At 39.9% G+C, this 25,156-nt stretch overlaps 1 protein-coding gene across 2 annotated transcripts in view; it reads right to left on the reverse strand.

Annotated features, from left to right (window-relative positions):
* Nucleotides 1–16,108: 16,108 nt before the first annotated feature.
* The window catches only part of LOC122548402 (single-minded homolog 1-like), a 91,468-nt gene continuing 82,420 nt past the window's right edge, over nt 16,109–25,156 (reverse strand). The window contains exons 12-13 of one of the 2 annotated variants that reach the window (XM_043687005.1): nt 19,052–19,761; nt 16,109–16,707 (exon numbers count right to left, since the gene is read on the reverse strand). In XM_043687005.1, the coding sequence (XP_043542940.1) occupies nt 16,639–16,707; nt 19,052–19,761 (779 nt within the window). In that variant the 3' untranslated portion in view covers nt 16,109–16,638. Of the gene's footprint in view, nt 19,762–25,156 lie in introns of both variants that reach the window. The other variant, XM_043687006.1, reaches the window with a different exon arrangement.

Genomic DNA, 25,156 nt, shown 5'->3' on the forward strand with positions numbered 1-25,156 from the left:
CTAATCAGACTCAAAGATCAGCTATTCAAACTGCACTGCTTCAAAATGACATGTTGTAATCATTACCTAGAATACCTGCCTCCTTTCCTCCTCCACCCTGCCCACTCACCCACCAATCTAGACCATTCACATCCTCTATATAGTATAAAAAGTTGGAAATCATTATATTCCAATCAAAAGTAACATGTGTTGGCCAGAACTGGTGTTACACAATGGTACTATATTACCGTCCTTTGGAAGTGTGCTCAGCATTTGGTTTCTTAACCTTTGAGTTCAGCTGCAACCTATAGATCCGTTTCTTCTCTTGTTCATTTGCAATGTATGAAAGAGACAGGAGGGGCTATGTCAGACTTCAGTGAAACAAATGTAGGGAAGTTAGCTGAAGAGAAGCACAGAGATGAAGGTCAAAGTAGCTCCTTTGGCAGTATCTTGAGATCACAACATGCATTGCTCTTTAATGGGTTCTGAGGTAGCTGATAAGTCTAATATATGACGTGCATGGCAAGTGGTGCTTGAATGTTCAAGCAGATTTGGTATTTGGAGTTTTACTCGGGCTCTCCAATCCCTCAGCTTTCATTCTGAATGTTTCCAATATTCTGTTCATTGCCTTCTGGAACGAACTTCCTTCATTTTGTTCAGTCACAAGCCAAGAACGTGCATGAGTCTGGCAAGAATGTTTGACCTTGTCAGGTGGAAAAAATAGCAATTGGGCCCAGAACTAAAAAGAAAGTTTCACTTAATTATTGTAAAAATGACGACTAGATAGTGTGTGCTGCCTCAGAGTAATTCATGAACTACGGTCACATGCAGTCTCCTTTAACTACCAAATATTTCAGTTAAAAGTAATAGCACACTTGTTTATGGTTTAAACAAGTGAAATGTTTATTATCTAACTATGGCTGAAAGTTGCGTAAGTAAGAAGTCATAAATTTAATAGCTAAACATCAAATTATTTACTAAAATGCAGAAGCAAAGTTTTAATATAGCCAAGTATATAAGTTGCATATAAAGATGAAAATGAGCTAACATTGTTGCAATATTAATATTTTTAGTGTGATTATATCTGAAGTGGACCAGTTGAAACTTTGAAGACAGGTGAAGTAGCTGCAATGATTCTGTAGTTGAATAGCTGGAGGTTGCACCTGAAAGTGGACTAAGCAAAACAGGAATGACTGAAGGCTCCTTTGATTCATTTCTTTGATATTATATCTTGTAGCTCGTGTTAGCCTGGCTCAGTATGATAATTTCTTATCTGTGCTTTTCATGTCTCCTTGCTGAGAAGCAGTTACAGTTTCAAGATAACTCTCACGTGATACTCAGATGGCTCTGTTCTTAATGGCGGTCCTCAGCCAGTGTTATCACAGTCAAACAAAATAGTTACAAATGTTACCCTTGATGAATCATTGTTCCACAAAGCAATGCTGGAATTCTTTGTGATATCACTGTTCAATGGTAAAGAATCTTTGAGACTTCACATATTTTGAATCTCATTTTTCCAATCTGCAATGAGTACAGGTCCCGCTGTCTCAGGCTCCACTTTTAAGAAAATCCCTCCATGCCTAGGATCAACCGAACACATCCTATCTGGACTGCCTCCAATGCAGAATATCTTTCCTTAGATAAAGGGACCAAAACTATTCACAATAAACCAGTTCTGTTTTGACTGGTGCTTTGTATAGTTTTAGTAGCACCTCCCCATTTTTAAACCTCGTGCCCTTTGAATTAAAGGCTAAGAGTTCATTTACCTTCACTACCAATTGCTGAACATGCAGAAAGATCTTAAATCCATCTGCGCTGCAGCTTTATGCAGTTTCTCCCTGTTTAAATAATATTCTTCATGACAAAATGCATACCCTCACACTTTCCATCATTATATTCCATCTGTTGAGTTTTTGCCCATTGCCTTAACCAGTCCAGACATCTGTTCAGACTTTTTATTCATTCTCATTTCATCTACTTACCTTCTCACCTATTGGTGTATCATCCTCAAATTTAGGACCATACATTCACTTCTGTCATCCAAGTCATTAATATATGGCTCATGGCTGATCATTGACCACAACTTCATTTGCTTGACCTATCCTCATTGATTCACTTACTGTCCAGGAAAATCTACTGACCTGCAAAATAAGAAACAAACTCAACGTCAAAACTTTTAGGGAGAGAGAATAACAAAGATTCCTAGCCCTCCGAATAAATTTATCCTCATCACAGTTCTAAATGGTGAGTCCTTTATCCTGAAAGCGAATCCCTAGTGATAATGCTTTTTATTTAATCTGATAACCGACTGATAACCAACACAAGAGAGGTTAATGGATAGATTTCAGATTATAAAGAAATATATGCCTTTGGAGCAGTGAAGATGAATCCTGTCTGTGATACCATTTGCCATAATGTCCACATGGAAGGGAATGCTCATAGGAAGTGACCCCTCTTTCAATGGAGTCGGAAAATTAAAACATAATGAAGCTTTTTAATCACTCTGACTACTTCAGAGAAGCTCTCAATGATACCTGGTATATTGTCAGTTTTCTCGATAAAATAAGACTTGTTGAAAGTTTAATTAATTTATTCATAGATCATAGATCATAGAAGATTACGGCATAGTACAGGCCCTTCGGCCCTCGATGTTGCACTACTCTGTGAAATCAATCTGAAGCCCATCTCACCTATGCTATTCCATTTTTGTCCATATGCCTATCCAATGACCATTTAAAAGCCTGTAAAGTTGGTAAGTCTACTACTGTTGCAAGCAGTGCTTTCCACACCCCTACTACTCACTGAGTAAAGAAACTACCTCTGACATCTGTCTGAGATCGATCACCCCTCAATTTAAAGCTATGCCCCCTCGTGCTAGCCATCACCATCCTAGGAAAAAGGCTCTCACTGTCCACCCGATCTAACCCTCTGATTATTTTATGTCTCAATTAAGTCACCTATCAACCTCCTTCTCTCAATCGAAAACAGCCTCAAGTCCATTAACCTTTCCTCGTAAGATGTTCCCTCCATACCAGGCCACATCCTAGTAAATTTCCCCTGAACCCTTTCCAATCTTCCACATTCCTTTCTATAATGCGGTGACCAGAACTTCACACAATACTCCAAGAGTTTTGTACAGCTGCAGCATGACCTCATGTTCAGAAATCCTATCCCTCTACCAATAAAAGCTAACACAATGTATGCCCTCTTAACAGCCCTATCAATCTGGGTGGCAACATTGAGGGATCTATGTACATGGACACTGAGATCTTTCTGCTTACAAGAATCTTACTATTCGCCCAGTACTCTGCATTCCTGTTACTCCTTCCAAAGTGAATCACCTCACACTTTTACGCATTAAACTCCACTTGCCACCTCTCAGCCGAGCTCTGCATCTTATCTATGTCCTTCTGTAACCTGCAACATCCTTCAGCACTGTCCACAACTCCACTGACTTTACTGTCATCCACAAATTTACTAACGCATCCTTCTATGCTCTCATACAGGGCGTTTATAAAAATGACAAACAACAGTGGACCCAAAACAGATCACTAGTAACTGAACTCTAGGATGAACATTTCCCATCAACCACCACCCTCTGTCTTCTTTCAGCAAGTCAATTTCTGATCCAAACTGCTAAGTCACCCTCAATCCCATACTTCATTATTTTGAGCAGTAGCCTACCACAGGGAACCTTATCAAACACCTTACTGAAATCCATATGCAACACATCAATGGCTTTACCCTCATCCACCTGTTTGGTCACCTTCTCAAAGAACTGAATAAGGTTTGTGAGGCACGAACTGCCCTTCACAAAACCGTGTTGACTATCCCTAATCAACTTATTCCTATCGAAATGATTTTAAATCCTATCTCTTATAACCTTTTCCAACACTTTACCCACAACCGAAATAAGGCTCACGGGTCTATAATTACCAGGGTTGTTCCTTCTTGAACAAGGGGACAACATTTGCTGTCCTCCACTCTTCTGGCATTATTCCTGCAGACAATAATGACATAAAGATCAAATCCAAAGGCTCCATAATCTCTTCCCTGACTTCCCAGAGAATCCTAGGAAAAATCCCATCTGGACCAGGGGATTTATCTATTTCACACTTTGCTAATACCTCCTCCTTGTGAACCTCAATCCCATCTTGTCTAGTGGCCTGTATCTCAGTATTCTCCTCTACATGATTGTCTTTTCCCAGTGTGAATACTCATGTAAAATATACATTTAGCACTTCCCCTAACTCCTCTGACTCCATGCATAACTTCCCACTACTGGCCTTGATTGCTAATCTTGATTACAGCAAGATCCCTAATCTTGCACTAATCATTCTTATATCCCTTATATACCTGTAGAAAGCTTTAGAGTCTTCCTTGATCCTATCTGTCAACAACTTCTCATGTCCCATTCTCGCTAGTCTTAGCTCTCTCTTTAAGTCTATCCTAGCTACTTTGTAATTCTCAATTCCCGTAACTGAGCCTTCACATCTCATCCTAACATAAGCCTTCCTCTTCCTCTTGACAAGAGATTCAACTTCCTTAGTAAACAACGGCTCCTGCTCTTGACAACTTCCTCCCTGTCTGACCAGTACATACTTATCAAGGACACACAATAGCCGTTCCTTGAATAAACTCCACATTTCAATTGTACCCATTCCTTGCAGTTTCCTTCCCCATCCTATGCAGCTGAAATCTTGTCTAATTGCATCGTAATTGCCTTTCCTCCGGCTGTAGCTCTTGCCTTGAGTATATACCTATCCCTTTCTATTGCTAAAGTAAACATACCTGTGGTCACTATCACCAAAGTGCTCACCGACCTCCAAATCTAACACCTGGCCGGGTTCATTACTCATTACCCACCAAACCTAGTGTGGCTTCGCCCCTTGTTGCAATATTATCCATTGCAATATTATCCATACTTTTTTATTAGCTTTCTCTGAATCTATCTCTGCAAATTCTAAGGATTTCCGTCTGGCAGAAAATTACAATAATTTCTCCAGAAATGGTATAAATGATTGAGAATGGCTTTTTTGATCATTTTTCCAGTAATTCTATTAATCTTCTGCCATCACTGAAGGATCAGTGATATAGTTCCAAGTTAGAATGTCCATTCTCTCCACCTACCTCATACTGCAAGCTGCTCAAACTTCATCACAATATACTTTCCGAACTATCCTTGTGTCATCTGCAAAGTTCCCCACCCAAAGTACATTCTACACCTTGTTACCCTCATGTCTTCAACATAGAAAAGTACTGATTCATCTGCTGAGGACAGACCATATGGGGTAATCAGCAAGAGATTTCTTTGCCCCTCTTTGGCCTATTGCCACAAAATTCATGGGACCTAGAATCAACATTCATGGACTCCCAGGGAAACCACTTTTTTTTATTCATTCACAGAATGCGGGCATCACTGGCCAAGCCAGCATTTATTAGAGTCGTGCTGGAAAAGCACACCAGGTCAGGCAGCATCCGAGGAGCAGGAAAATCGACATTTCGGGCAAAAGTCCTCCATCAGGAATGAGCCTGCTCCTCCAATGCTGCCTGACTTGCTGTGCTTTTCCAACACCATTCTAATCTTGACTCTGATCTCCAGCATCTACAGTCCTCACTTTTGCCTAAGCCAGCATTTATTGCCAATCCCTAATTGCCCAGAGGGTAGTTAAGAGTCAACCACATTTCTGTGGGTCTGGTTTCACATGTAGGCCAGACTGGGTAAGGACATTAATGAACCAGATGGGTTTTTCCAACAATGGGTTCAAGGTCATCATTAGACTCTTATTTCCAGATTTTACTGAGTTCAAATTACACCATCTGCCATGGAGTTTTTCAAAGTTGGGTCTCTGGTACATTACCTGAGTCTCTTGATTAACAATCTAGCAGTAATACCAGTAGGCCATTGCCTTTAGGTGATTGTAATCACACATAAGTATACACGTACATGTATGATTAATAGAGATTTAAATGTAATAGACATTAAAGATTTAACTGAATTCCTGTGCATAAACAACCTTAGACGGCAGGGAAAAGTCCCCTGCATGTTAGCAGGAAGGATTGCAGAAGTCAGCAGTATGGGAATGTGGTTGAAAGCCCAAGGCTAATTGATAAGGTTATCTGGTAAGCATCATGAGATCATGCCAAAACCTTTGACTGTTCATCAACTGACCACACACACATATGATTGGATGTGAATGTAATCAGGAGAAAGTGAGGACTGAAGATGCTGGAGATCAGAGTCGAAAAGTGTGGTGCTGGAAAAGCACACCAGATCAGGCATCATCCCAGGAGCAGGAGAGTCGATGTTTCAGGCATAGCCCTTTATCAAGAATGTAATCAATCAAGAACAATTTGTTAGCAATTGGTTTGTAAATTCAGAGGCAGGCTGGAAACAAATGTATAAAAGTTTATGTCTTTCCTTTATTCAGTGAAGAAGGTTCTGAACCCCGAACACTTTTCTTCCCTTTGGTGTAACGTCAATAAACTCTTTGATAATGGAAGAGGACTCCAGGTGTCATTCATTCAGTCATTCTGCCGCAACAGTTTAGCATAGTCGGCAAATTTTGGGAGGCAAGGACCATGGCAAGTGAGGAACAAAATTTTGCGAGTACTCTGTATCACAGTGACCTGAAAACCTGGCTGGTTTGGTCTTCCCCTTATGATCTCGTGACTGAACCTTTTAAAAAGAGGTCCACGCAATACCAAATGGCAGTAGATGGGAGGTCAGCTAAACGTTGCAACTACGACACAATGTCACAGACCACCTTGACAGCAGGAGACTTCTCAGACAGTTAAAGTTAACTAAGCATAACAACGGCAAGTCATAAGTCACAGATCTCTGACAGGTGTCACCCACAGATAGGACTTGACTGAAACGGACGGGCCGTTGTGATCAAAGGTGAAATAAAATAAAGACACAACTGTTTACTTAATCATCCTACAAAGGGATCAAATAAAGGATGGCCATGGAGGAAAAAGAACGAGATAGGGTACCGGGGGGATCCTTTGCACTACTCCTAGCAGAAAAATGTAAGAAATTAATTGGCCAAATGATTCAAACTAATTGGAACCCCATGAACCCATCCAACAGACAAAAAGAGTGGTGAGAAGAAGAGAAGAAAGATAGAGAAGAGAAGGCCTTAATATTGGTACTTTGAACTCATGTAGAGCTGACAAGGTATGTTAATCAATCGATAGAGAAACAGAAGATGTCCAATGTAATGCTGGCTGGGCCAATATTAGCAGTTCTTGAACCAAGCCTAAATAATTAAAGGAGAAATTCTTCAGGCAGTGGATATTTGCCACAGCTGAGATGTCCTGAGGCAACTCCTCCATCACAACTGTGTGCTCTATCTGCTGGTTCTGCAATTTAAGTTTTTGATGTGAAACTGTTTGTACATTTTACTCTATCTACCAGTAAACTGAGACTGGAAGAAAGTGTTCACAAGTTGTAGGAGAGAGACCAGCTTTGTGTGTTTGATCGAGGTAATAAATCGTCCATGTTTGGATGTAAATTCGAGTTTCCAAAGTCCCGGAACTAAATATTAACTCTTTGTAGTTCAATTTGTATGCATTTTTATTCATTGGTCGTTAAGAGTTGTCTTGTGTAATTTGTGCATTTTCATTCCTTGGAGCTCAAGATCTAGTGATGTTATGAGTTTAGTTTATATGTTGAAAGGTTATGGCGATTTGGAAATGTGATGTATGCCTGTATCAGTTTGGAACATGTCTGCTTAAGTTGAAGTCCCTCTAAGGAACTATCTTTTTTTAAAAAATACCTTTTAGAACTAATTATAGTTGAATAAAACCAATCAATGGTTAGCACAGCTGCCCCACAGTGCCAAGGACCCAGGACCTATTCCATCCTCAGGTCTTCCTGCCTATACGGAGTTTATACATCCTCCTTTTGTCTGCATGAGTTTCCACCGGGTGCTCCAGTTTCCTCCCATCGTACAAAGATCTGCAGATTAAGTGGATTGGTCATGCTAAATTGCACATAGTGTCCAAGGATATGCAGTCTAGGATTAGCCATGGGAAATGCAGGGTTACAGGGATAGGATAGGGGTGGGTCTTTTGGGAGGCACTTGGGAGGATAAGTGTGGACTCAATGGACCAAATGGCCTGCTTTCACACTGTAAGAATTCCATGATTCCACAATTGACAAAATAAAAATCAAGTCAAATGGGATCATTTATTTCCTCTTTCCATAAAACACCATACTGTGTTGTATTTAGTTTAAGGAAAAAGTGCTGGGTAAAAGGTTAATTTCAGCCCCATTTATGATTGAATTATCATGTTTGGAATTTCATTTTCTGGCCAGAGTGAACTTCCAAATATTATTTTAACATCTGGGTGAGTCTTTAATTCCGGATGATATGATTTGTTCATCTCACATGATCATTGGTGTTAAATGATGCTCTTAAAAAAAGGAAAAGTGGAATTTTGAAAAAGTAATTTTATTTAACAAAAGTATGTGCTAAAAAGAGAAAACTGATAGCGAAGAGTTTGAAAAAGAAGTAAAATCCAAGAAAGTAGGTCTTTGTTTTAATCAGAAAAGAACTACAACACATGGCTATTATCCCTGTTCAGACTGAAGAGGGGAGGGGGCAGTTGATGTAATTACATCCAAGAGACTTCACTCTGTCCCTTTAGATCAGCAGTAAACTATCTGCACAGTTTGAAGAATTTATATAGTTATGTGTTTCTTTTATCAATACAGATACTTGGATGATTTAACCCTCTCTGAGTGAAGTGGGATAGATGGATACTGTTTTGATTTTCAGATAACTGCAGTTACAGAAAGTTTTTCCAACTGCTTTGAATTTCTGAACTTGTTTGCAGACTTCCAACATTGCAACATGGTGATGGACAAGTCATCCTTAAGCCATCAAGCCATTTGTTAACCATGTACCTCAGTAGTGAAGAACTACTATGAAAACATTTAGCATATTGAATATCAGGCATTTCAAAACCACTAAGCCTGGGCACACTTGAGCATATCGTGATAAGAAATCATATTTAAACTAACATGTCCTGGCAATCTAAAACATTTAAAGGGAACAGTCATTTGAAATTTAAAGTTAAAAATCGCACAACACCAGGTTATAGTCCAAAAGGTTTAATTGGAAGCACACAAGCTTTCGGAGTGACGCTCCTTCTTCAGGTGGTAGTGGCCTGATAAAGGAGTGTCGCTCCGAAAGGTAGTGCTTCCAATTAAACCAGTTGGACCATAACCTGGTGTTGTGTGATTTTAACTTTGTACACCCCAGTCCAACACCAGCACCTCCAAATCTTTAAATTTAGAAGGATTCTGGGCATTAATAAAATTCATGTGCACAGCTTCAGTGATTTTAATGTTTAGAAGGAAAAATTTTAGTGTCTTTTGAGGAAATAAATGAAATATTGAATTTGGACAAATTTACATTTACATATAAAATATCCAGAGTGAGTTATCAAGTGACATTTTTAAAAAACAACATCATCTAAGAGAAGGTATGAACGAAGCATGTTATTGCCTGGAATCAAACAGAAACATTTGACTTCTGTTTTAAAGATATTATAGAGTATATTTTATTGGACTGCAAATCTCTCCAGGGCTCAGGAGTAGGATAGAATGGTAACTAACTGAATTGCAAAATTGAATGATTGGAAGTGACTAAAGGTGGGGAATGGTGGCAGAAGAAGCTTAGCAACAAAGAAAATGAAAATAATTGGTTCTAATGGCAATGATGTTAACATACATTCTAGTGAAAGAGAAGTCTAGATGACAGTTTCAGATTGATGGCTTTCTCTTGTGTCCTTCTCTTTCCTTTTAAGAGAATTGAATTCAATGGTTGAGCCACCGCCTGAGGCTTCGGGACTCCACATGGAGAGATAAGTAAAACCTCATAGATCTTTTCGATAAGATCATATGAGAGTCAAGAATGTATGGCATGGTATTGAGATTATCGTATTATTTCGATTGGCCATTTTTTTAATGACAACTAATGTTAAACTTTAGAACTACCTGTGTCAAACTTTGTTAAGGACTATCTAAAAGTTCAGAATATACTCGGCATGATAGTTCGCTCTTTTGAAACAGTTTGGAAGATTTTGCTATACCTTGCTTGCTGTGCATAAATTTGGTAACATTATTACCCCAGAAACGTGGTTATAAATAATATATATTCTGAAGACAGGCCTAACCTCTGTTATTCTTTTATCGTACTTTTTAAAAAAATAGTATTGGCATTCTTTTTCTTCTATTGCTCCACTAAGTTTCAATCTATTCATACAATTTGTCATTAATTCCATCAGCTTTAGCCTTTTTTTATATTCTTTCATAGAACATGGTCATTGCTGACTGGTCAGTATTTATTGCCTGTCCCTAGTTGCCCTAGGGAAGATGGTGGTGAGGTGCCTTTTGAACCACTACAGTCTATGTGCTGTAGGTATACCACAGTGTTGTTAGAAAGAGATTTCCAGAATTTTGACCCAGTGTCAGTAAAAAATGGCCAAGTTGGATGAGTGGCTTGAAGGGAACTTGCAGATGTTCCCATGTATCAGCTGTCCTTGTCCTTGTAGATGGAAGGAAGGTGCAGATCTAAGGATCTTTGCTGAATTTCCAATGTACCTTGTAGATAGTACACACTGCTGCTACTGAGCATTGGGTGTAGAGGTACTAGATGTTTGTGAACGCCATGTCAATCAAGCATAGTTAGAGATAAAAAAAACCTGCAGATGCTAGAATTCAAAGTAGACACTCTGGGGGCTGGAAGAACGCAGCAAGCTAGGCAGCATCAGGAGTTGGAGAAGTCAACATTGTGGGTGTAACCCTTCTTCATGCCAATCAAGCAGCTGCTTTGTCCTGGATGGTGTCAAGCTTCGTGAGTGTTGTTGGAGCTGGACTCATACAAGCAAGTGGGGGGTATTTCATCACACTCCTGATTTGTGCCTTGTAGATGGTTAACAGGCTTTAGGGAATCATGAGTTGATTTACTTGCTGCAGTATTCCTAGTCTCTAAACTGCTCTTGTCGCCACTGTATTAAGATGGCAAATCCAATTCCGTTTCAGGTTAATGGTAACCCCCAAAATGTTGATGATGGGGGAATTCAGTGATGGCAATGCCATTAAATGTCAAGGGGAAGTGGTTAGATTGTTTCTTATTGGAGATGGTCATTGCCTCTGGCATTTGTGTGGAGCAAATGTTGCTTTCAACCAAGCTTGGATATTGTCCAGCTCTTTTTTCATTTGAATATGGACTGCTTCAGTATTGGAGGAGTCACGAATGGTGCTGAACATTGTGCAGTCATCAGAGCCCACTTCTGACCATATGATGGAAGGAAGCTCATTGGTGAAGCAACTGAAGATGGTTGGGCCTAGAACACTACCCTGAGGACCTCCTGCAGGGATATTCTGGAGCTGAGATGACTGACCTCTAACAACCACAACAATCTTCCTGTATGCCGGGTATGACTCCAACCAGCAGAGAATAGGCCCCCTGATTCCCATTGATTCCAGTTTTGATCGGGCTCTTTGATACCACACTCTGTCAACTGCAGCCTTGATCTTAATTTTGTCACTCTCATTTCACTTATGAAATTCAGCTCTTTTGTCCATTTTTGAACCAAAGTTGGAATGAGGTCAGGAACTGAGTGGTCTGGGTGGAACGCAAACTGGGCATCACTGAGAAGGTTATTACTGAGCAGGTGCTGCTTGATACAGTTATTGCTTTAACCTTCCATTACTTTACCGATGATCGAGAGTATATTGATGGAGTAGTAATTGGCAGGTTGAATTTGTTCTGCTTTTTGTTTACAGGTCATACCTGGGCAATTTTCTACATTGTTGGATATTGTAGCTATGCTGCAGCAGCTTGGTTAGGGGTGCAGGAAGATCAGAAGCACAAGTCTTCGGTACTATTGCTGGAATGTTATCAGAGCCAATAACTCGACTGTTTCTTAATATCACATGGAGTGAATCAAATTGGCTGAAGATTGGTATCTGTGATGTTGGGAACCATTGGAAAAGGCCGAGTTAGATCATCCACCCAATAGTTCTGGCTGAAGATTGATACAAGTCCTTAGCTTTTGCACTGATATGCTGGATTCTTCCATCATTGGGGAGGGAATATTTGTCGAGTCTCTAGTGAGTTGTTCAATAGTCCATCACCATTTATGACAGTGTGGCAAAACTGTAGAGTTTAATCTGATCCACTGGTTGTGGGATTGCTTATGCTATTTGACATGCAAGTGGCCCTGTTTGGTGGCTTCACCAAGTTGACACTTCATCTTCAAATATGCCTGGTGCTGCACCTGGCATGCACTCCTGCACTCTCCATTGAACTAGTGTTGATCTCCTGGCTTGATGATAATGGTTGAGTGGGGGATATGCCAGGCCATGCGATTACAGATTTTGCTGGAGTACAATTCTGCTGCTGTTGATGCTACAGCACATCATGGATGCCCAGTTTTGAATATCTAGATCTGTTCAAAGTCTGTCCTATTTAACACTGTCATAGTACCACACAACATGATGGATGGTATTCTCAGTGTGAAGACAGGACTTTGTTTCCACAAGGACTGTGCAGTGGTTAGTCTTACTGATACTGTGAAGGACAGATGAATCTGTAGCTGGTATATTGGTTAGGATGAGGTCAATTATATTTTTCCTTTTTTTGTCAATTCCTTCACTACCTGTCACAGATCCAGTATAGCAGCTATGTCCTTTCAGACCTCACCAGCTCCATGAGTAGTGCTGCTGCCAAGCCACTTTTTGTGGTGGAAATTGAAATCTCTCACCCAGAGTATGTTCTACGCCCTTGCCACCCTCAATACTTCCTCCAAGTGTTGATCAACACGATGGAGTACTGATTCATCATCTGAGGGTGGATGGCATGTGGTAATCAGCAGGAGGCAACTTTGCCCCCATTTAACTTGAAGCCATGAGACTTCATGGGGTCTGGATTCAATATTAAGAACCTCTGGTGCAACTCCCTCCCAGCTGTGTACCACTGTGTTGCTAACTCCACTGGATCTGTCCTGGTGATGGAACAGGACATATCCAGGGATGATGATGGTGGTGTTGAGGATATTATCTGGAAGGTATGATTCCGTAAGGATGACTATGTCAGGCTGTTGCTTGACCAGTCTGTGAGACAGCTCTCCCAATTTTGCCAGAATCTACTGCCTTCCAGTTTCCTCCCTCTTGTGTAACAAAAAGCTGCAGGCTTCTATTTGGCATTTTTCAGCAAACAGGACATCCACTCCCTTGATGCTAGGAAAGGCCACCAATGCCCAGGTAAGTGCCTAGTTAACACTTCATATGGCAGGCCTTACTGAAAGGTGCTGATGCGGTCTCATACTCTCCGGTTGATGGGTGAGATCCCCCAGTACTGACATTAAATTCCACCACTAGTGTAATTGTAGCCTAGCTTACGGGATGACAAAACATTGGGAAAGAATGCTACATTCCACATAATAGAGAGTAAACCCCAGGCACAATATTAAACCAGGAACTATGATTCATGGATAGATGAATGCCAACTGCCTGTAAGGATTCAACATGACAGTCAGTAAGCTTGGAAGAAAGGCTGAGAAGGGGAGGAGAGTGATATTGGTGCAGCATTAATGCTGAATGGTTGCCTGCAAGGACAGGAGAACAGACCTGCATTATTTGCTTCCTGTGAGTCATAGGTCCATGCAGGTGGTTGGACCTATTTACGTTGTAAAACAATGCTTAAGTTATTAAGTCAAAGGTACGTCCAATTGTCTCATCAGTTGATTGATGCCAGTTGTTCAAAACAAACTTGCACATACTTCCAGACTTCTATTAGCAGTTGAATTTTCAAAAAATATCTTTGTTGAAAATCCATGGTTTTAGGACAAGTTTTAGTTCTACCCAGAATCACAACAGTGCTCTTGTCTCCACTGAATTCAAAGAGATGAAAATTGAATGGGCGGTGAAATGGATGTTTCATTCTCACTCCCAAATGATTACCCAAGCAGCAAAGTATAAATTACTGAAGAAAACAAGTCTGTGTTGTATATCATGTGACATATTGTTAGATTTTTTTAGATTAGATTAGATTATATTAGATTGTTTTTTAGATTTTAGATTTTTTTTTAGATTTTTTAGATTTTAGATTTTTAGATTTTTTTTAGATTATATTAGTGTGGAAACAGGCCCTTCGGCCCAACAAGTCCACACCGACCCGCCGAAGCGAAACCCACCCATACCCCTACATTTACCCCTTACCTAACACTACAGGCAATTTAGTATGGCCAATTCACCTGACCCTGCACATCTTTGGATGGTGGGAGGAAACCGGAGCTCTCGGAGGAAACCCACGCACACACGGGGAGAACGTGCAAACTCCACACAGTCAGTCGCCTGAGGCGGGAATTGAACCCGGGTCTCTGGCGCTGTGAGGCAGCAGTGCTAACCACTGTGCCACCGTGCCGCCCACACGGCGGCACGGTGGCACAGTGTTATTGCTAAATACAAGCACGGTGTTATTGCTAAATACAAGTGGAAAATGCAAAAATGCTCCATTCTGCCCCAGTCTGCTTAGTCACCTCAACAAGTACCAAGAAGATTGATGAAAATGTTGTCCTTTGTTTGCAATGAACATTCTAACCTCCTGCTGGTTTGAGGTGCCATGAAATAAAAATCCTAATGAAACCTTGTATCTTTGACTTTTTGATGGTGAACTTGTCTTTGTCAGTTATACAAAACAACCAGTGGTGAGGCAGCAGCCCATTTTACACATGTCCTTCTTTTCAGGATGTTGCGCATACGGCCAAAAGACTGTTGTGATCACGACAGACCAACTTTAGCCTCGCTTTGTGCTTACCGTTCCTGGGAAATGGAACACTTCTTATTTCATGCAATAAATGCACACTGGTTAGCCAGACACGAAGTAAGGCTCTCTTTGTCAGTGCCAATGTCAGGAAAACACACCATACTGTACCACTTTGACATGCTTCTAACTTCCTTCCAACTACCTTGTGGTTTTCCCAAGTGTGATTACCAAACTTGAACAGTTATGCGCTTTGGGACAAACACCCTAGGAATTGGATTGAGACTGCTCAAACTCATTTCACATTGTACCCATATACACAGCAGAGGTTAGCTGTTGGTCTAATCATATTATAGCTAGACTATTAATCCAGAGACCTAGATAATATTCTGGAGACCTGGCCTTGAATCCTGCCATGACAGGTATTGAAATTATGAATTCAATAAATATGTGGAATTAAATATCTAATAATGACACATGGAAGTGTTATTGATTGCCAGAAAAAACCCATCAAGTTCACTGATGAACTTCAGTGGAGAAAATCTACCATCCTGCCTTGGTATGGCCTACATGTGACTCCAAAGTCCCAGCAATGTGGTTGATTCTTATCTGCTCTCTGGATAATTAGTGATAGGCAATAAAATCCTGGCACAGCTAGCAATACCCAAACCTTATGAATGAAAGTAAAGAAGCAAAGGTGAATATTATCCCGTTGGTCTGGACTGTATTTGAGCATGCACCCACAAAGCTGAATGATCACTGAGCAATATAAATTCTAAGCATTCTTTACCAAGTGGCATAAACACATGAACCACAATACAAAAGCTTCCAGAGCTTGATTCTAATTTGGCAATTCTCTCGCAACACGCTGCTTCGTGAAGTGAAATGGGCAGTAGCATCTGCAGTCCTCACTTTCTCCTAGTAAAGAATGTTGTTCCAAAGTACTTTCTTGGAGCTTAGTAAAAAGACAATTGGTCTATGACCGTTTTAAAATCAAGAACAGAAAGTGCTGGAAAAGCTCAGCAGGTCTAGCACCGTTATAGAAAGAGAGACAGACAGACAGAGTTAATGTTTTGAATCTGATGACTTCTTTGGAGCCCCAAGCTTTTGAGTTTCTTCAGCACTTTGCTTCCATTTCAGATCTTCAGCACCTGCAGTATTTTGCTTTTATTTGAGTGTTTCAAAACCAGTTGATGAAAGTCTCAATTTTCCAACACTGATACCCTTCATACTGATGTGCACAAAACTTACTGTCCAAAGAAAGTTATTAACTTTTAGCCCTTCAAAGAAAACTATAAAGTCTCTACGTTGTAAATTCCTGACTCATTACACAACCACAATGCTCATATTGCCCAGAGTGGACTCATAGAAACAAAAAACCTGTTTAATTGTAACTATGTTTCAAAACCCAAAACATTCTTTCTTCACATAATAAATACATTTTATGCACATGTACTTCAAATGTTATAACTATTTACAATATAAATAAATCTAACAGGAAACACTTTACAGGATCTTAGGGATTAACTATACAAATAATAGTCATCTATATGAATACACAAAAAGAACTTGGCACCATTTTACAATTGTATTCACATCAACATGTACTACAAGGCTACCAACAACTGTACACTGTTAAGTGGTGGGTTGCAGGCAGAATTTTATCAGAACAGTAACATTTCCAACAGAATATCACCGGATTTTTTAAAATCAGGACATCAAGACAGAGAAAGCAAGGCAGACCCTAATCTATCCAAGAATAAGCACCCAGCCTCCTGAATAAACAGAAACTCTATATTGTTCAAAATATCAAATGCCATTACTGGTGCTTCAAGGGCTGTTGCATGGTCCAGCTTTCTTGTCACGTGATTTCTTGTCATTCTTTGTATGGTATTTTGTGACCTGCTGTAGTATAGGGCTGATAAAGTATGTCTTTGTTTAGCTTCTGAAGTTAGAAAGAAATTAATTGCATAAGAAAATTAACTCTCAGTAGGACAATAATTTAATCGCATACATCTCGTTCCAGTTTCAGTTCAGAGTTCCAGTTTTTTTTGTTATTATTGGAAAGGCAATAAGTCAAATTTTCTGGGCTTTGACCATAACTGTAATCTCAAGTCATGCACTCAATTATTTACAGTTTCATCTATTAAAACAATAATGGAACAAGCCAGGAACTGTACAGTTTAAAGGCAGAACACCTGCCAAAACATGGAGCTGGCTGATCAGTGGAACCTAGCAAAAAAAAGTGAAGATATTCAATAGGATCTTATTGAATGGAAAACATCATGTTCTCAATCGTATTCTTGACTGTTTAAAAGAATATTGGGGATGATCCAATTCTCTTCATAATAGGGACTCACTATAGTTTCTGTCATGTACAGAGAAAGAACTATTGAGGCAAGTTGCTAAAATAACCAAAAATGCCCCAAATGACCCCTCTGGCTTTTAAGTAAAAATGACTTTCTAGTTTGAAAATCAATTACCACAGAAACAGAATACAGTTCTGTAGCATTCTGGCCTGCTTTTGCCATTTGTTTCAGTCCATTTGACTTGTTCCTTTTCTACCCATTTTTACTAGCTGCTATGTCAAACTGAACAGGCAGTTTCTAAGGTAGAGAACCACAAGCTAATGAGTCCTGTTACAAGCCACCATGCAGGCTTGTCATTCAGGCTGAGCTGGCTTGTCAATCTGAAAAAGGCTGACTGAAAGGGACTTGCAAATTCATCATAAGATTACTCAAATTCAAGGCAAGTGATTTTAAAAATCTGACAAACTGGATTTCCTGTACACAGCTGGGTCTGGATGGGAAAACTTGATAGAAGATTAGATTTGTGAGCAAACTCCTTTTTCCTTTATTGGGCACAAATTTTCTTTTAAAATGACAAGTTCAAAAGTGGGCTTTTGAAATAACCTATTCAGAAATGTTATGGTACATGTCTGGGGCTGGTGGGACTTGAACCTGAGCTGCCTAGCCAAGAGGTAGAGACACTGCCACTGCACCTCAAGATACCTTGAAAACTGGACTTGTATTCTTATGGAAAGTAGATACTTAAGGAAAGGCATTTGCAATGGGTACAAAAATAGGCCTAACTTTACAGGTGTTTCAATATTTTGAGTATAACCAACAGAAAAAAAAAATTTTTGTGTGTAATCTTTCCTTAAGTGTTGGTCTATGGCTTTCTTTTGTTAATTGCTGGAACTGCCATCATTCTGTGTGAACAACTCAGCAAAAGAAAGCAACGGCCTTGTAAAACGTGTTAAATACCTTGTGAAAAAAAGACCCGCTGTGTGCCAAGTAACTTCAATTCAATTCAATTTGTTTAGTTGGTTCACTGCATTTATTTCTCCAATTGCAAACACGAGATTTCCTGTCTCACAAGCAAGCGTTTTGGTACGACTGGAAAGTGAAATGAGCCGATGGATGTTAAAGTCAAGTGCCCATCATTCTTCACTGCTACACTCATAGACTTTGATGCCAACGTTCAAACTGTTCTTTGATACATGAAAGCTTTCATAAATCTTTTCCTTTCCATGTTAACCAAGTCCTTTTAAGCAACATGTGGCTGATTCAACATAATTTAGCCCTCAATGTTCAGCTATATAAGTGACTCGTGAATTAACTTATTGATATGAGGTGCTGCCAACCAGCCAGCTCGCCATTATGATATTACCTTAGGCTGGTCAGCGAGATGTAATTCCCAGTCTGCCAGTTTATCACAATCAATACTTTGCTTTTAAAGTCAGGAATTATTCCACTTGAATCTGTGCATTGTAGAAGGTTAAATTATTCAACCCTGTCTTAATACTCCTGCCAGAATGCTTTAGAAAAACTTTCATTAAACGCATTGAAATACAACCCAAAATAGATCCTATAGCCTGGTTTATATTTAACTCTGATGTAACTGACTCACCATTTAATGCAGATTATACCATGGGGTGGAGTGGGAATAAGAGGGGAAAAACTTTGTGTGCTATGTGTAGCAAAATTGTAAACGCCTTTCAAAAAAAAATCATATTTATGATTTTGCCACAAATAGAAAAGAGGAAAGCTTTCCTGCCCCACCGGCCTTATTGATTAACCTAAAACGTGTAGTGCATACACTAGATTGACTGTCAAGCACAGCAGAGTGATAAACCCGGTTCAGTGCCCATGTGCAAGCTGGCACTGGGAATACAAGTGCAGCTTCAATGTTTCCTTTAAATCCAAGTTGCTGCTCTCTTCCTGCTTGCTATCTTTCACCCTAACTTCTACTACAGTGAAACATCAGCTTCCATTAGTAATAATTACCGTGGTGCTCTTGTGTACATGGGTTGGATCCTGTTGCATTCGGAAGTGAGAGGTCACGTCAATGTGAGTGCCATTGCAGCCCAGAGAATAGTTTTTAATGGCTTCACTATCATACAGGTGCTCAAAAGCATAGCCAGTCAGTGCATAGGCATGTTTATCAAAGTACTGTCGGGGATGGGTGGAGTAATAGTTCGGGGACGATGCACAGTTCCCCCCTGTTTGATGAGGAGACATGTCTGACGCTAGGTAGTCCTTATTTAAGGCTACATTTGTCTTTGAAACTCGATCTGAACTAGGGCTACTTATTCTTGAGAGTGAAATGGGGCTGCCATTGTATTCGTTTTCATGAGGGCTGACGATCTTCCCATCTCTTTGTTGGAGGTGATCACAGCGAGAGATGTTAGACATTGGTGGAGCACGACACACAACACTGGTCATTTGTTGCTGTTGGTAGCTTACATTAAAACATGCAGCATGGAGCTTGCCTACGCCATTCATTGGCGGTAACTGATCCGAGGTAGTTTTTCTCATTTGCAGCCTGCTCTCCTCTTCTTTGATCATTTGCTGTGTTGCTCTAATCAGAGTCTCGATTTTACTTGGCTCATGTGGACTACTCTGGTACCTCTCATTGTGGTACCTGTCCCCGGATTCACTGGCAGAACAAGGATCTGGTGAACTGACAACACTGTCTTCATCCCAATGTCCTCTTCCTGCAATGAAAGATAACAACAGCAAAATAAATAATATCCCCAGAATAAGCCCAGAACTCATTGTTGGAAATATTAGCCGATAATTGTTTAATGCTCATGAAACACTTGGTTTTCCTCTGCAATCTTTTAACTGAGACACTGAATTGTCGATTCTACAACGGTGGATAGAAAAAATGCTAAAACGTCATATTAAACAGCTATCTGCCAATATCAGGTGCAGCAGAATTCAGCTGCACTGCTTGAATGAATTTATTCCACGTGTTCAGCAATTATTTCAAGGATATAAGTTAATAAACAAAGGAACTGGACTTCTTCTGTCACTGAGCCAGTCAGCTGCCCAAATATCACTTGAGGAAGTCTATAACTCAGAATTTGCTAAAGTAGGGAATTGCTTGGCATGTGTGTCTTCCTACATCCTTGAGCTTCAAAAATGCTTTACCCATAATGTTATTGGCTGTACAAGCTAATAATGGCACAGCAAAGATCTTGGCCAACACTGTATATCCTTCATGAAAACAGAAAGTTCTGAAAATACTTGCAGGTCAGAAAGGATATATGGAGAAACTTGAAACGTTAACTCTTTTTTTCCCCTTCGTGGATGCTGCCTGATCTGCTGAACATTTCATTGTTTAAATTTGTATTTCAGATCTGCTCATGTTTCCCATATTTTGATTTTGTATTAGTGGATCTCCTTAAATATTGTCAGAGTTGAGCAGAAAGAGAGGAAGGGCTGACAAATAGGATGAATTGGCGTGGGTAGATTTAACATCAAATCAGGCATGGATAAAACAGAATGAAATAAGAGAAAGGGTAGAGAAAAGAGATAGAAAAAGAAGTAAGAAATAAAGATCATTTTAAATTTGACATTTTTAAAAATCTCCTAAAACAATTCACCATCTAAAGGAATGCAACTCTCCAATTTCAATTAGTTAATTTTAGGGGAAGAAGAGCTGGTTGGCAGTCTTAACAATTATCACACCACTAAACATTCTGTCCCTATTTACCAGGCAATTAAAGTAGAAATCCAACAACTTTATGAAAATCCAAGACATGATTATCACATGCTAGTAACTTGTAGCAATTCACAATTCTTGGAATGTCTCTTCCTGTCTGTAAATTTAAGGATAATTTTCACATTGATAATAAAAATACGAGTATAATAATAAAAATTCATTGGTTAAACATTGTTGTTTCTTACAGTTAATTCTAAACTGGAAAGCAAGGGGCAGCTTTTGAATTGTCACAGCAGTTCTTATAAATTAGTTTGTATTTTGTTACATAAAAATGACGTGTTACACATCACTTAAATTAATGTTGATTATTATCATATTCATGCCATCTGCATTTCCTGACAAAATGCTCTATAATTGTGTTGTGACAGAGGAATTCAAACCATCAATTGGTCTATTGTATCATTCACCAGATAAATAATTCAGAGACTGATGGATTCAATTTACTTTCTGATTCCCCCTTAGCTTAAGGTTTCAAACTATGGTACATGAAAACAAAGAAGCTGATAATATAACAGCATAATTGGGTGCATTGCCATCTGGTTGGTGAATGCAAAGAGATGGACTGCATGCAAAGCTCATTAAAGTCCCAATTGTGCTGTAAATTCTAAGTATCATCACTGCAAAGGCAAACTGTTTGAAACTAATTGGAAAATTACATTTGGCTTGAGCACATATTTTTAAAGACACATTCGGAACTCTTTTCAAGAATAAAGACAACTTGCTGTTTAATTATTTTAGGTACATAAGAGTACAAGTGCCTCAGTTCCAATTTGTAACACTGTACACTGACAATTAACCTTCCAATTACTTTAAACAGGTTAATAACTCTAAAAGTATCATCAAGGAATTTTAGCTAAATGCATTAAGCATTTCTAAGCTAATATTAACACTGACTGATTTCACAGCATGATTCAAAGTATAACCAGTAGATTTCGTCTTTCCAGTTATTGCCTCAGACAGACAGACCTGTTAATAAAGTTGTGATTTGCCCTTGGCTGTGATCTTATAGACATACAGTTGTTCCAGTGTATATCTTCGTAGAACAGTTTTTTCAAGTCTTCTGCAAATTGAATAACCATCACCCCAAAGCAAAATATTGCAAATGCTGCTGGAAATTTGTAAAAATAATAAAGTGCTGGGAATACTCAGCAGGTCAGACAGCATTTGGGGACAGAGTTAAATTTCAGCTTTACCTAGCACATGGTAAAAAATGGTTGTGGCAATTGAAGGTCAGTCATCTCAGCCTCCCAACATCCCTGCAGAAGTTCATCAGGGTAGTGCCCTAAGCTTTACCATCTGCAGCTGTTTCGTTAATGACCTTCCCTCCACTGTAAGGTCAGAAATGGGGAAGTCCACTGATGATTGCACAATGTTCAGCACCATTCACAAATCCTCAGATCCTGAAGCAGTCAATGTCCAAATAGAATAAGACCTTGAAAATAGCCAGATTTGGACTAACGAGTGGCAAGTAACATTCATGGCACACAAATGCCAAACAATGACCACATCCCACAAGAGAGAATCTAACTATTGCCCCTTGACATTCAATAGCATTAGTATCACAGAATCCTCAGTTATCAACATACTGGGGTTACCCTTGACCAGAGATTAAACTGGATTAGCCATATAAATACTGTGGTTACAAGACCAGATTGGACTGCTGGGAATCCTGTGGTGAGTAACTCACCTCTTGACTCCCCAAAACCAGTTCAACATCTACAAGGCATAAGTCAGGAGCATTCAGAATTCTCCCTGGTTGCCTGGATGAGTGCAGCTCCAACAGCACTCAACAGCACTCAAGAAGCTTGACATCCTCCATGGCATAGTTAGTTGATTGATACGATATCCTCAAACATCCACTTGCTCCACTGCCAACACTTAGTAGCAGTAGTGTATATCATCAAGAAAATGTATTGCAGAAATTCTCCAAAGACCCTTTAACAGCAGCTTCCAAACTCACACCATCATGCTCTAGAAAGTCAAGGGCAGCAGATACACGGGAACACTACCACCAGCAAGTTCATTTCCAGGCCACCTACCATCCTGACTTATTATAGATGCACCATAAAACGCATCCCATCTGGTTGCATCACACCATTGTACGGCAACTACTATTCCCAAGACCAAAATAAACTACAGAGAGTTGTGAATACAGCCCAGTTCATCATACAAACTAGCTTCCCATCCACTGACTTAATTTACACTTCCTGCTGCCTCAGGTAAGCAACCAACATAATCAAAGATCCCCCTCACCCCAGTAATACTCTTTTCCACCATCTTACATCAGGCGGAAAACATGAAAGTTTGTATACACGTATAAATTGATTCAAGAACAGATTTAAGAACAGCTTCTTCCCCACTGTTATCAGACTTTTGAATGGATCTCTTTAATGTTAATGTCGGTCTCTCTCTGCATCCTCTCAGCAGATGGAACATTGAATCCTGTACTCTGTTCTGTTATCCTGATGCACTTGTATAGTACAATCTGTAAAGCACATAAGACTTTTCACCATACCTTAGTACGCATGACAGTAATAAATCAAATCAAAGTAGGTTTCTGATATTTCTAGCAATTCCATTCCAACACGCTATTAGTTTGAACTCCTTTACAGCCCTGGATATCATTTCCTCTAGGACATGAGAACCTCTAGACTTTTAAGAAGACAAGAGTGATCTGCTTTATTGAACCATCGTAGTCCATTTGACGCAGACACAACTACAATTCTTCAAGGAAGGGAGTTCCAGAATTTTGACCCAATGACAAAGAAGGAACAGGGATATAGTAAGGATGGTGGGGACTTGGAAAGGAACTTGCAAATGGTGGTGTAGTCTCACAACTGCTGGCTTTGTCCTTCGAAATAGAACTTGTCATGGGTTTTGAAGAGGCATCTCAGGAGACTTAGTGAATTTCTGTAGTGCATCTTGTAAATGGTATGCACTGCTGCCAGTGATTACTAATGCAGAAGCGAGTGAATGTTTGTGGATGTAGTGCCAATCAAGTGGCTACCTTGCCCTGGATGATGCAAATCTTCTTCAGTGTTGTTGGTACTGCACTTATCCAGGCAACTGGGGTGCATTCCATCACATTCCTGACTTGTATCTTGTAGCTAGTAGAGAGGCTTTTGGAGTCTGGAAATGAATTATTCACCACATGATCCCTCGCCTCTGAGCTGCTCATATGGCCAATGTATTTAGATGGCTAGCCCAGTTCAGTTTAGTCAATAGTAAACTCCACAATGTTGGTAGTCAGTTATTCAGCAATGGTAATGCTATTGAATGTCAAAGAACGATGGTTAAATTCTCTCTTGTTGGAGATAGTCATTACCTACCATGAATGTTACTTGCCATTGTCAGCCCAAATCTGTGTATTATCCAGGACTTAGTGAGTTTAGACATGGACTGCTTCTATATCTGAGGAGTTATGAATGATGCTAAACATGATGCAATCATCAGCAAACATCTCCATGTTCTTATAGTGGTCCAGGACACTACACTGAAGAACCCCTGCAGAGATATCCTGGAACTGAGATGACTAACCTCCATCAACCACAACCATCTTTTTTTGAGCCAGATAGAATTCCAACCAGAAAATTTTCTCCAGATTCCCACTGATTCTAATTTTACCAGTGTGCCTTGACACCACACTCAGTTAAATGTGGCAAGGCCTGTACATCATCTTCAAGGCATAAGTCAGGAATATGTTGAATACTCTCCATTTGCAAATCAACTTGCAGGAAAGACACTCTCTCTATCACCAAGGGATCCTGGCTCTATTGTGTACCAGCTAAAAGATGCAGTGGAGCATCTCACCAAGATTTCTTCACAGTATTTCCCAAACTTACAACCTCTACCACCTGGAAAAACAAAGGCAGCAAGCACATGGAAATGCTACGACTGCCAACTCCCCTCCAAGTCACAGATATTCTGACTTCAAGCTTGATCACTGTTCCTTTAAATTTGAAGGTGAAAATCCTGAAAGTCGCATCCTAACAGCACGAGACCACACTGAAGGCGGTGGTGCAATAAGGTCAACATCAGTTAGGGATGGGTGAAAATGTTGCCCTTGCCAATAGTGTCAATAGACAATAAACAATAAGTGCAGGAATAGGCCATTGTGCCATTCCAGCCTGCACCACCATTCATTATGATCATGGCTGATCATCCTCAATCAGTATCCTGTTCCTGCCTTATCTCCATAACCCTTGATTCCACTATTCTTGAGAGCTCTATCCAACTCTTTCTTCAATGAATCCAGAGACTGGGCCTCCACTGCCCTCTGGGGCAGAGCATTCCACACAGCCACCACTCTCTGGGTGAACAAGTTTCTCCTCATCTCTGTCCTAAATGGCCTACCCCGTATTTTTAAGCTTTGTCCTCTGGTT

Source organism: Chiloscyllium plagiosum, chromosome 3 (assembly GCF_004010195.1).
Source record: "Chiloscyllium plagiosum isolate BGI_BamShark_2017 chromosome 3, ASM401019v2, whole genome shotgun sequence".
Classification (NCBI taxonomy): domain Eukaryota; kingdom Metazoa; phylum Chordata; class Chondrichthyes; order Orectolobiformes; family Hemiscylliidae; genus Chiloscyllium; species Chiloscyllium plagiosum.